This window comes from Gambusia affinis, linkage group LG07 (genome assembly GCF_019740435.1).
Source record: "Gambusia affinis linkage group LG07, SWU_Gaff_1.0, whole genome shotgun sequence".
NCBI classification, from domain to species: Eukaryota; Metazoa; Chordata; class Actinopteri; order Cyprinodontiformes; family Poeciliidae; genus Gambusia; species Gambusia affinis.
This window is the reverse complement of record NC_057874.1, coordinates 7,446,076-7,458,388: the sequence shown is the minus strand read 5'-3', so window position 1 is coordinate 7,458,388 and position 12,313 is coordinate 7,446,076. Positions and strand designations below refer to the sequence as shown.

At 40.4% G+C, this 12,313-nt stretch overlaps 1 protein-coding gene across 1 annotated transcript in view; it reads left to right on the top strand.

The window, feature by feature from the left end:
- suclg2 (succinate-CoA ligase GDP-forming subunit beta) overlaps positions 1-12,313 on the top strand; it is a 111,357-nt gene that overhangs the window by 52,763 nt on the left and 46,281 nt on the right. Inside the window, exons 5-9 of the mRNA XM_044122735.1 lie at positions 698-850; positions 3,734-3,823; positions 5,749-5,845; positions 8,153-8,314; positions 10,495-10,637. Coding sequence (XP_043978670.1) covers positions 698-850; positions 3,734-3,823; positions 5,749-5,845; positions 8,153-8,314; positions 10,495-10,637 — 645 coding nt within the window. The remainder of the gene's footprint in view (positions 1-697; positions 851-3,733; positions 3,824-5,748; positions 5,846-8,152; positions 8,315-10,494; positions 10,638-12,313) is intronic.

Genomic DNA, 12,313 nt, shown 5'->3' with positions numbered 1-12,313 from the left:
ACAATGAGAAAAATAAAGATTTTATGAATATAGATGCTTAGTTCTGGTAATTATGTTTTTCAGGTAATAAAACAACTAAAATTCAGCCTCTAATTATTTTATAATATTACAGAATGGAGAGAATTATTATTTTTTATTACAGACATGTTGGCAGACAGTCACTGACATCTTCAACAAGGCATAAAAGATCGTTGCTTTCTAATCTGACTGTGACAGAGTGCCTTTTCCCATACATATTAATGGAAAATTGAGTGGAAGGAAGAAGTGTGGTGTGGAAGCAATCAGCCTGTGGGACAAGGAAGATAAAGTTGCAGCGTTTACCAGTCCATGCCCACTCTTTCTTGATGGGAATTTTCTTCATAACCATATTTTAACATAGTTTGATAGTCACAGCTGATGTAACTTTACAATCTGTCACAGCTGTAGCCCTGTAGGATATGGGATGTGTGTGGTGAATCTCTTGAATGAGCTTTGTTTTATTTTTTCATGAATATGCTCAGGTGCAGCACTCTGTGAACAGCCAGCTCCTGTAGCACTGACTTTTTGATGCTTATTCTCACAACTTACAAGGATCTAAGAAAAAAAGCTGTTGAAATAAAATGACATCTCAATGACGTTCTGGTATATTGTGTAGAGGATAAAAACATGTCGCCACACTGCTCTGTCTGCCACTTCACGTTTCCCTCTTCATGTCCAGGTGATGGTCGCTGAGGCTCTGGATATAAGCAGAGAGACGTATTTTGCCATCCTAATGGACCGGGCCTGTAATGGTCCAGTAATGGTGGGAAGCCCTCAGGGAGGGATGGACATCGAAGAGGTGGCCGCCACCACCCCACAGCTCATCTTTAAGGTACGCTACTTCTGGTTTGAAATTCTGAGATATTGACAGGAAGTCTACATTTTTTTTTTTTGCAGAATTAGAAGTAGTTTGGATATTTGTTGCTTGAGTGTTTTACAAAAGCATTCGCTGACGCTTAGCAAGTTTGTTCCTTTGGGAAAACTCGTGAGCATTTAGTGTTTTATTTCGATTTGAAGTTGGGCCAAGTTACCTAGCTAAAGTTTAAAGAGGGATTTGGTGCTCGTCCGGTCGATTCTTGTGTCTCTACAGCAGCATGTTGGGCCTCCATTTAAACAAACGGAGACACATTAAAAGGCTGTTTTTGCTTTCTATTGCTTCTCATTAATCTTCAATGGGAGCTACTTGGCAAGTCCCTGCTACTGTTAACAGATGGACAACTTTAAGCACCACATATGCCTTCATCTTGTCACATATACTCATGCAACTTCCAAGGTCAGAGGTCAGTGCGTTGTAAAGCTTCAGCTCTAGTGATTTCAGACAAAGATTATTTTTGGTATGAATGTTTTTTTTTTTTAAATCATTATTTTTAAAGAGATTAAAAATGTTTCATGAGCTTGGCACGAGATTAAGTTGTTTTCACCATGTTTTTTTTTTGTTTTTTTTTTTCTTGGCGGACATATTAAACTAAATCAAGCTGGATGATGAGTATCAGGTTACAGCTTTGTGTCATTTATTTTTCTTTTTAGAGTTGGTTTTAGGTCCAAACATTAGCTAGCTGAAGCCAGGTGTTTCATGTGCGTTTGGTAATAAGCTTTGGACGAACATGTTGGTGGATTTTAAAGCTTCGCTCCATTCAAAGCTTTTCTGTCCTACTTTAACTCTACTTTAATGACCTGATTAGTGAAGTGCTGGGATGATACCAATTCTTGGTTGTGCTCATAATTACCATTTAACAGTCAAGTAAAAGATCTTTGATCACCATTTTTCTCTGGCTGAATTTTCAGATGTGCCTCTTTATGGCTTCAGATCCCTCCGGTTTGTGCTCTTTTGCGCGTTTTGAGGATCGACACCGATGCAGTTGCGCAACACGTAACGGACAGCATCCGGTTTAGGATTTTCAAAATAAAAGCTCCTCCAGACTCAATACATAGAACGGACATATTTAATTATTTCTTGCACAGACCGGTACCAATTGGTCCGCGGCCCAGTGGTTGGGGACCACTGCTTTAGAGGGTCTGAACAAAAATAAACTGAACTTCTCTGTTAATTTCACTCGTCTGTCTGAAACTAATTAACTGTGCTCTCCTAAAATCTGATTTTACTGGGGGGTATTTCACATATTTGTGTGTACGTACGACTGAAACAGGACAGAAATGCATTTATTTTAGAGCTAAAAAAATTTACCTTTCCACTGTATTCCTAAGTACAAAGTAGATGGCTTTGTATAGTATAAATTAACAAATAAGCAAATAAAATAAAAAACACACAGTAGAAAATGAAGTCAAAGAATTTCAGATTGTTTTTCGAGTATGGTTCTGTTGAGAGGTTGTAACCAGTCGGTTGAAGACGTCTAAAATTTTGATGCCGATTTTTTTTCCAAACGATCCCCACCCATAATTTAATCGACAAGAAATGATTACTAACAAAATTCATCATTTGTTAATGACGAATCGCCTGTATTTTATAAATACAAGCGAATAAAAATGCCAGGAGCGTGAGTTTGCAGCACTGGTCCTCCACATCAAACCCCATTTAAACAGTTTCAGAGTAAGTTACAGCAAAATGCTCATTTTGTTCCGTTTGGACTTTACTTCATCTGGTACATCTGGTCACATAATAGCTTTTATTCTAGTGTCGGTGTAAAAATTAAGTTGTGAGCTAAAAGTCTGGAGGAGACAACACAGCAGGATAACTTTGGGTTTGCCTGGTGATACCTCCGCCTACACACCACCTTTCCACTCTTCTTTTAATATAAATTGTCTTAAAAGTCAACAAAATAATTCAATTACGTCTCGTCAGTCTACTTCTTGTTTTAAAAAGGTTATGATTGGTTGCACTCTCACTTATCGAATGCCCAGGTTGGATGTTCTGTTCCTTCCTTTCCTTTTCCTGTTCGTGACCTCTTTCTTCCATTTATTACCGTCTTAATGATCCTTTGCTCAGTTGTTACTGTCTCGGTTCTCTCTGCCCCTCATTAGCCTCATTGGTCGTCTCCAGGAGCAGACATCCAATTCATTTGATTTAAACACCACATCTACATGTTACACAAGCGAGTGCTTCCCATAACGCAGACAGTAAGCATTAGGATGATCACACAACAATGTACGATGTCTGGATATGGATGCTGGGGTTTCCAGGGAGATTCCCCTACACAAGGATTATCTAAAAAACACTAATAATGGTGGAATATGATAATATGTGAGTAGTATTGGACAAATGTGGGTTTTTACTGACAAAATAAGAGTTACTCTAACCTTTACAATGATGATCTCCATGGAATGACGACGGCAAGCGAGACTTTATTGGTCGCTGCAGTTTCCAGTTTGTGTGATGGGAGAAATAAATACTTAAAATTGATGTTTGAAGCAAAATGACACATTTACAAAACGGGGGAATCACATCTTTACAGGTTTAGCCCACACAATGTTTAGTTCGTTTTCATCTGGAAAACAACAGGTAAAATGCCACCTACTAACCCAAATGTCAACATCATGGTTTTATAAAAGTGAAGACTTACTGACCATCCTCTCAACTGAACCAGGAAACATCTTTGATATCTGCCATGCAGAGAAACAGAACAGACATAAGTTCTCTTTCTAAATATACGATTGGATGGCTTTGTTTTTGTTTTGGTGCTTTTCTCTCCTCTTCCTCTCTCCCTTTCTTCAGTTGTTTCATGTCTCTTCTCCTGCTTGTGCTGTGCTGTTCCTCCAGGAAGTCATAGATATATACAAAGGCGTGCAAGACGACCAGGCGCTTCGCATGGCAGCTAATTTGGGTTTCAAAGAACCTCTGCAAAGACAGGTAATGAGCCCACCGAAGGCTTTAAAGCTACAATGCTAAGAGGCGGCAGACAGATTTTGCAATTCATGTGTGCATACAGAGGGGACGGGTCTGCATTTGCAAACACGCCGCACTTCTTCTGTTAGTTTCCCACGGACAACATGTTGAAGGGTCATTACAACGGACTCACCTGCCAGGTGTTAGATGGTTGTAGCTGGTAGTGAGTGAGGACACAGATAGATTCGGGGAGCCGACATCACTCACGACAGAACCAGCCACTCAGTGATTTTGGGATCAGTGCATTTTGGGATTTTGCGGTTAGCTGGACGTCCTCCCTCTGTAACATCTGGTCTGTGAAACAAGAAGGTTTGTTTTCTTTTCAACCCCGACTTTTAAAATTCACCTTCGACCTTCATCTGCCCTTTAAACGAGGGAAGACGAGCTCAGGCCTCGCAGTCCAAATGAGAACTAGTTGATTTGAGACTCTCTTTATCTTTTGGCATCAGGTCAGTAATTTGTTTGCTTTTCAACGGGACAAAAAAAATCAGATAAAGCCGACAACTACAACACATGAAGCACATATAAATCAGACAAACTAGAGTTGAATACATGCCCTCTTTTACCCTCCACTCCTCACATTATTTGTGATCTTTTCCATTTGCAGGTTGTTGAAAGGGCATTGATTTTCAACAGGCACGAGGGAAAATAGAAAAGGATTGGGTAAATGTCTGCATTGTTAGTTTGTTTTTGCCCCGGCTGCCTCCGAGTCGGCTGCCAGACTCTTTCATTCCGATAAAATTAAAACGCTTCAAAAATAACTTCTCTGCTTCCAATAAGCTATTTGAGGACAGGAGAGATGTTCAGAGCATGCCAGGGCTGTTTTTTTTTTTTTTTTTTAAAGACAGGAGTAGAAAAAGTGTTGTGCAGTTTGTACAAGGACAAAATTGCCATCACTTTAGCTGTGGAATCAGTTTTGCTTTTGATTGCCGTACTCAAGCAGTTAAAGAAGAAAGGTGCAGTCATGTCGCACACACGTTTTCACATCACAGCCACGGACTTCTGTGTGTTTTATATGGACTTGAAGTGCGGTTGAATCGTGTGTAATTTTAAAGCAGAAGTAAAGTGACAACACAGTTCAAGATTTTTTTTCCCACAAATGAAAATGTTAGGAGTGTGGTGTGCATCTTTTTGTTCCGGATGCCCCAAAATGACAATAAAGTGGGACCAGTTACTTTCCTAAAAGTCAGCCGGTTAGCAAATTTAATGCCATTTATCTCACAGCAGTTCTGTGAAGTCTCCACAGTTTGTTAGAGAAAACAAACAACGTTAGAAGAACAGCAGAAATGAAGCTGTGGAGACGTTTAAAGCAGGACTGGCTTATAAGAAAAAAAGCACGCCGCAATGCTCAGATTTTCATTTGCAAAAAAAAAAAAAAAAAAAAAAAAAGCAACCATAAATCTGTGTTTCACCCTGCCCTATTACCTACTGATGCATTCTACATATTAGACTGTCACATCAAGTCCTACCAAAAAACAGAAGTTTATATTTGTAACAAAGTTTAAGACGAATCAGGTTGTTTGCAAGGCGCTGTTCGGACGTAAAAACCCAACACATTAAATCAATAGCTACAATATGTTGCAGCTGCAGAGATGTTGCCATAATCGTATATATGTAAAAAAAACAAAAAAACAATCGAAGCATGTTGATTTGTGCTCGATTTTTTATTTTTTTTTTTTTTTTTTTGCGTAGCTGGTCTTTGAATATAGAAAATCAATTGTTGTCTGCATGTACGCCTCGATGTAGAACGGGCTCTAACGGGGCCGATGTTGGGAGCCGATTTGCCCTGTTTTCACGCAGCTTGTGTGCAGAAGCTGAGTGGCCTCGGTGGGGGCAGAGTGCTCCGAGTCAAACCATCAGCGAATTATTGTCGTCTGTGGACTTTGCAGGCAGCGGATCAGATTAAGAGGCTCTATGATCTGTTCCTGAAAGTCGACGCCACTCAAGTCGAAGTCAATCCGCTCGGAGAGACTCCCGAAGGACAAGGTACCGCGTTCCACAGTGAAAAGGCTCTTTTGCATTTTTATTTTTATTTTTCATTCTTATTTTATTTTTCATGTTAATGATTTCCAGAGTTGTATTTATTTGAATAAAATAACGTGAAAGAACGCAGCGAGTTGCGAAGATGCTATCGTCTCGGGCCTGAACGCGTTGCAGAATGTGAAGTGTGCTCTAATTGCAGCACACTGACATCAGCCACTTGTCAACATGACTTTATCTGCTTCAAAATACAGATGGCTTCAGGGAGCAGAGCTCTGTATTTTCACACCAGGCTGCTGCTTCAGTTCTGATAGCGATTTTTAAGCTCATCCAGAAGTAACAAAAAAAAAAAAGGCTGCCTCTCATGCTTCTCTGACGTACCACAGTCTCAATATGATTCAGAAAGCAGTCAAACAAAAAGAAAAAAATGAAATCTGTCAATTAGATATGTTTTTGAGAAAAGGGAATCAGGGTAATTCCAGGCCTTGAAAATGCCTGGAGCTGCATTTAGATTAGTAACAGACATCAGAAGACTTCTTTTAAGTTAGTATTATAAATAATTTACATTTTTCTCAGATATATTTTCCTATGTTTCTAAAACCCAAAGCCAATTTATTATTGGTACATATGGATGTTCTGGGCCTGACTCCATAAACCCCATTAAGACCTCAGTAATTATCAAGAGTTTAGTCACTTGAGTGACTAATAAAGGAGGAGGCTCCAGGAATCCTCCAGTCTCCATGAAAGGGAGATTAGGACAAATTGAAATTAAAGGTTACAAAACCCCTTAGATAGGTTCTCTTTTTAACAGCTCACTTTAGCCTCTTACCGCTTTAGTCCACAGAAGCAACTATTGATATGATGCACAAAGCATCCGGCAGTACAAACAAAGAAAACGACTCGATGATGATCAACGTGTTTTAGCTGCGAGCTGAACCACTCTGCACTACGCTGCATTCACACTAGCTCTGTTCTCGGTTTGCTTTAATCAAACTGCTGGCTGCTAATGACGCTGACGCTGGCCAAGTGCTACATTAAACTGGTATTGTGCAATTTTCATGAAATATTACTTAGGAAGGAAAAGCCAGGCCATCTTTACGAGCGACATTAAGGGATAAGGAAGACCTGCAGCTTGGCTTTTAGCTTTGTCTTCTGAACCCTTTTGTGTTTGGGAACATTTAGATAGAAGGTTATTTTCTGATCAGCGCAGCTTTCAATGGGTTTCTCATATGCTTCATTCTTAGTACATGCACTGCCTTTTAGGGTTCCCATGAGAAGTCCTGACCAGGTTTAAGGCTTATTGCCGCTGTCTCCATTATAACAGCAACTGCATTAAAATATTTATGTTGTTGTTTTGATGCTCTTTGGTTTTATTTGAATCTTCTTTCTGCCCAGTTCCCTTTAACTGGCTTGTATTTGGAGGTGTGTGCGCCTGTCTTTGGGTTTGTCAGTTTAGGCCTAATTCAGACCTTCTCTTTGTGACTGTCACGGTTAAGGTGTCTGTGAAATAGCTTTATGGTTTTTATGTTAGCATAAGAGAGCTGCGACTCTCTCAGGGTGACGGTTTCTGCATCAGTTTAAAATAAATCCTAGATTCTCCTGATGTCTGTGAGCTGACCCAAAAAAAAGTTGATTAAAAACAGACATCCTGGAGTCGTGCCATATTAGGTCCTAAAATTGCTTCTGTTAGAGTATTTTTATTCACTCCTCTGGTGTGTTCAAAGATCCAGGTGTGGTACAGTAACATTTTATTGCAACTACCATCCTTAAATTTCACACATGCTCTTACCCTTTTGTAGCTTGCAAATTTGCCAAATTTAATGTACATGTTGAAATAATTTACATCATTCGATCTGTTCCCACAGTAAAAATCTACACAAAGTGACTCAAGCTCAAGTTAACGGGGTTACATTTCAAGTCCTCATTATTCGTCTGACGATGAGATTTTACCCCGTCACAACAAATCATGTCCGACCTTACAGCACTGATAAAACTGGTTACATGTAGGCCTTGTTGTTTAGTTTCAAATTAGTTTAAAAACGTATGTATTTTTTTCCCCATTTACACGTCTATCAGCATCAAAAGCACATAAGTTAATGAGTGAAACTTTGAAATAACCACAACCTGGGAGGAAAAAGGAGATATTTCCCTTTGCTCAATCATCAAATGTTTTTAAAAATCGTAATTGGTTTCCATATTTCTTGTCCAGTTCCTCAACCTTCTTTGCCTTTCCTCTTTACCATTTCCCAGCTTGTGTTCTTCCTAACTCCGCCTTCGCCGTCCTTTCTGTTTTTTGCCCACCTATCTTCCTAGTGGTCTGCTTCGATGCCAAGATCAACTTTGATGACAACGCCGAGTTCCGTCAGAAAGATGTGTTCGCCATGGATGACATGACGGAGAGCGACGCCACGGAGATGGAGGCAGCCAAGTGGGATCTTAAATACATCGGAATGGACGGAAACATTGCCTGCTTTGGTAGGAGGACAGAGCCCCGTCGCCAACGCGTTCACCTGCACACACAAACACCAACAAATAAACGAGTCACTCTCAGTAGGTGGACACCTCCTGGCAAATAGCTTTGACCGTCTTACAGCAAAAGCTATGGGGAGGGGGAAGTGAAGGGAACCGCTGCAGCTCTCGTCTACGTTACAAGCAGCTTTTCTGAAGACTCCAGAAACGAGCGCTGCCATAACCAATGGATTCTAATTAGCCGTAATCCGCCCAGAAAGTCTCCAGTGAGCCAGATTGTTAGCATTCTCATTAAAGGCCTCCTCTCTTGTCATAAATCAAAGCTTTTACAGTGTACAGCAGCACTAACAGGTGCTCTCGCTCCTTACCCCATAGCCTCCTAAACACATTAGCTGTGTGTTAACACCCTCGTCACACCCGCTCACCTCACACACACCCCCAATTCTGCATCCCCTGCTTCCACTCTCTTAAAGTAACAGCAGCTTTTAAGACCCCGCAGCTTTCTTGAGAGCTCCGTAAGGCACCAAAGTGACAGCTGTTAAAGCAAATTTCCCTTTTTACTGAGACCTCAGTCGGAGGGGGAGCTTGCCAGGACGCAATTTCAGCTTGTCTAAACCAAATGAGGTAAGACGTACTTGTGCCACTGGCCCCTGCACAACCCAGCAGGGTGGTTGTACAGACAGTCAGGCAGTCTGTTATAAAACATAAAAAATACAGCTGAGTCTCATTTAATTGAAAATCTTAGCTATTTTTTTTTCACTAATTGTATCACTAATAAGACACGAATTTCAAGCTTGATTTCTGAAACAATCCAAGTATATCACTCTTGCAAGGAAAGCAAAACAACTGAGTTTTTAACTTTAGTGTGAAAAAGATACAGAGAAATAAATTACACACATGCTCTGAAATGTATTTAATAATCCATACATCCATATTCTGTTCACCCTTGTCCCAAATGGGGTCAGGAGGGTTGCTGCTGCCAATCTCCAGCTGCGTCCAGGGCGAGAGGCGGGTTCACCCTGGACAGGTCGCCAGTCTGTCGCAGGGCAACACAGATACATACAGGACACACAACCATTCACACACACACTCACACCTAGGGAGAATTTAGAGGGACCAATTAACCTGACAGTCATGGTTTTGGACTGTGGGAGGAAGCCGGAGAACCCGGAGAGAACCCACCATGCACAGGGAGAACATGCAAACTCCATGCAGAAAGACCCCGGGCCGGGAATCGAACCCAGGACCTTCTTGCTGCAAGGCAACAGCTCTACCAACTGCACCACTGTGCAGCCCAAGTATTTAATAAATATTCAAAATTTTTTATGACACTTTCCAGATGTCACTTGTCTGAGGGATCTGGTCACGTTCATTGCTTAGATGTAATTTTGCCCAGTTCTTCCACACCGTGTGTCATCAAACCTTAACGGTTCTGACGACCGCTCCTTTTAACTGTCTTCAGTTCTTTGCCTCTGTGTTTGGGATCAATGTCAAGACAGCCCCACTATTTATATATTTTTACTTATTCATTTATTTATTTATTTTGAAGAACAATGAACGACGCCATTTCTCCATCAATCATGATGTGTGCTATGACATGAAAGACGTTCACTGGGCTACTAAATATGAGTTTTGTCCAGTAGTGGAGTCTTGTGCAGTGAGAGTGGAAGAGGCCATGACAAATGAATGTATTACTGTGGTGGTCATTTTTTACACATCTTTACAGAGAAATGATGTAGGAAGCACCTGGTTGAAGACGGTGTGTGAGGAAATGATGTACTTTCTATTTTCAGATCATACATATAAATGTCTTCACCATTAGATTCTGTAGCTGCTGTCACTAGTATATTTTTCAACCTTCTAAGGTTTAGAAGATCCTGAGTTATTTTACTTTGCTGTTGAGAAACCTTTGTAGGTCAACAAGTAGGACTAATGTAGTAGATATAATTATTATTTGCACTGACAGATTTCAATCGATTACCCATATCTCAGTTTATGGACTAATTTATATTGATTTGAGTTGAATTCCAAGTCTAATATTTACAGAGAAAGTTATTGAGGTGCTCAGTACCTGTTTACTTCTGCTGATGTCTTTCTATGCTTTATATATATATATATATATATATATATATATATATATATACTGTATTTATTCATGTAATATAATTTGTATTTATTTTTATCAGTGAACGGAGCCGGTCTGGCCATGGCAACATGTGACATCATTGACCTCCATGGAGGAAAACCGGCTAATTTCCTGGACCTCGGGGGCGGAGTCAAGGAGAGGCAGGTGTATGAGGCTTTTAAGCTGCTGACTGCCGACCCAAAGGTAAAAGCTAACTGTCAACAAAAGTGGTTTGCTTCTCTTTCTCTCGCACAGCTTAACCACATGAATCAAGCCCATCAGTGAATCCGCTTCCTCACATCGTCGCCTCAAACATTAAAGAAATTCAGCTTGACGACCTCTTACTGTTATATAAGTCACGTTTCTTGTCAAAAACTGTGTGTTTTTTTGTTTTTGGCTGGCGATTGCCATTGATGCTCAGACAATAGCGCTCATTAGTGGGGCTTCTGGTTTGTCCGTGCTTCACAGAGTTAGAACGGGCTTTTGTGTCGTCATATTTCATCATTTTGGCTGCCGGTAGTAGACGAACTCCATTCTCAGCTGCATGTTTGGATGTCAAAGGCTTGTTTCAATAGCCATCATTATGCGCCTATCAAAAAATGCAAATAAAAAAGAAGCACAGTCAATCAGAAGCGCGCTTCTGGGAGTCTAAGTGAGTGACAGCTTGGGCTGTTTTGCAACCGATTCGACTCTATGTTCAGAAATCTAATAAGTCCAGTCTAAACAGTGTGAGCGTTGTAACTATACTGCACGGCTGATTGTGTGTTGACAGTTATCACATCACTAATTCCCTCACTGCTGTCACCCCCCCGTATCCCAGCACTGATCTGCGGTTGCCTTTTGAGTCGGCGGCCCTTTGACGTGTGGAATACAGACTTAAATGAGCTGGTAATCAGTCCAGCTTTTAAAAACCACCTTCCGGCAATAACAAACACATCTGTGACTCGACAGCGTGCGCGTCGCACTCTAATTACGAGCTGCGATGGCTTTGTTTGCTGTTGTTTTCACCTCGTGCGCAGGTGTCGAAATGCGATCTCAGGAACACTTTACCATGTTTAGCTGCGACAAAGGGTCTTTGAGTTCATACCCGTGCAAAAGAGCAATTTGCAAATGGAGAACTTCACAGGTGTTTCAAACAATGAAAGCCCAATTTGTTATGAATTGGGCGCCTTTGGATCTCTGAGTACTAAGAAGATGACCGAAATAATATAAAAGCGAGTTCAGTCCCAGACGCGGTTATTGGAACCTCTTAGGAAGACTCAAAATAAACGCACCGTTTGTTGCATCTCTCATCCTGAAAGTTCTGGAAAAATCCTTCGTTTTAATTCAAATTTATTCCTTTATTAGGGAAGAATACCATGTTATGTTTTTGCTGTCTAATTTAGAATAGTTGACTTGTTTTTTTTCCTATATCTGTAAGACCTTTTCTAAATGCTTGTGTACCTGCTGCGGTTCTGTCCTTCCGTTGTCCATTTTTACACAAGCTGTACTGTGGTAAAAACTAAAATGGTAAATTTTTAGAAAGAGTAGAACTAAGATCTTCCCCTCCCTGTCTTTTAAAAAAAATAAAATAAAATAACATAAGTTTGTACACCGTTTCAATCCCAGATTTCTAAGATAAGTTATAATTCCCAACAATTAGGTGAAATGGAGGCGGCACCTTGAACATTGATTCTTCAAGGTGCCGTATTGATCTATTTCTGCAATTTCGAGCAACATTAAACACTGTGGGAATGCCTGGGAACCAGCCACCGGTTCTCAGAGTAGAGACGTAAATTTCACGATGATCACATCAAGTTTACCACAGTCCGATTCTCTTCATTATTTCCAGGTATATTTTGCTAACATTACTGTAAGGATATATCATGGATTCCTAAAAA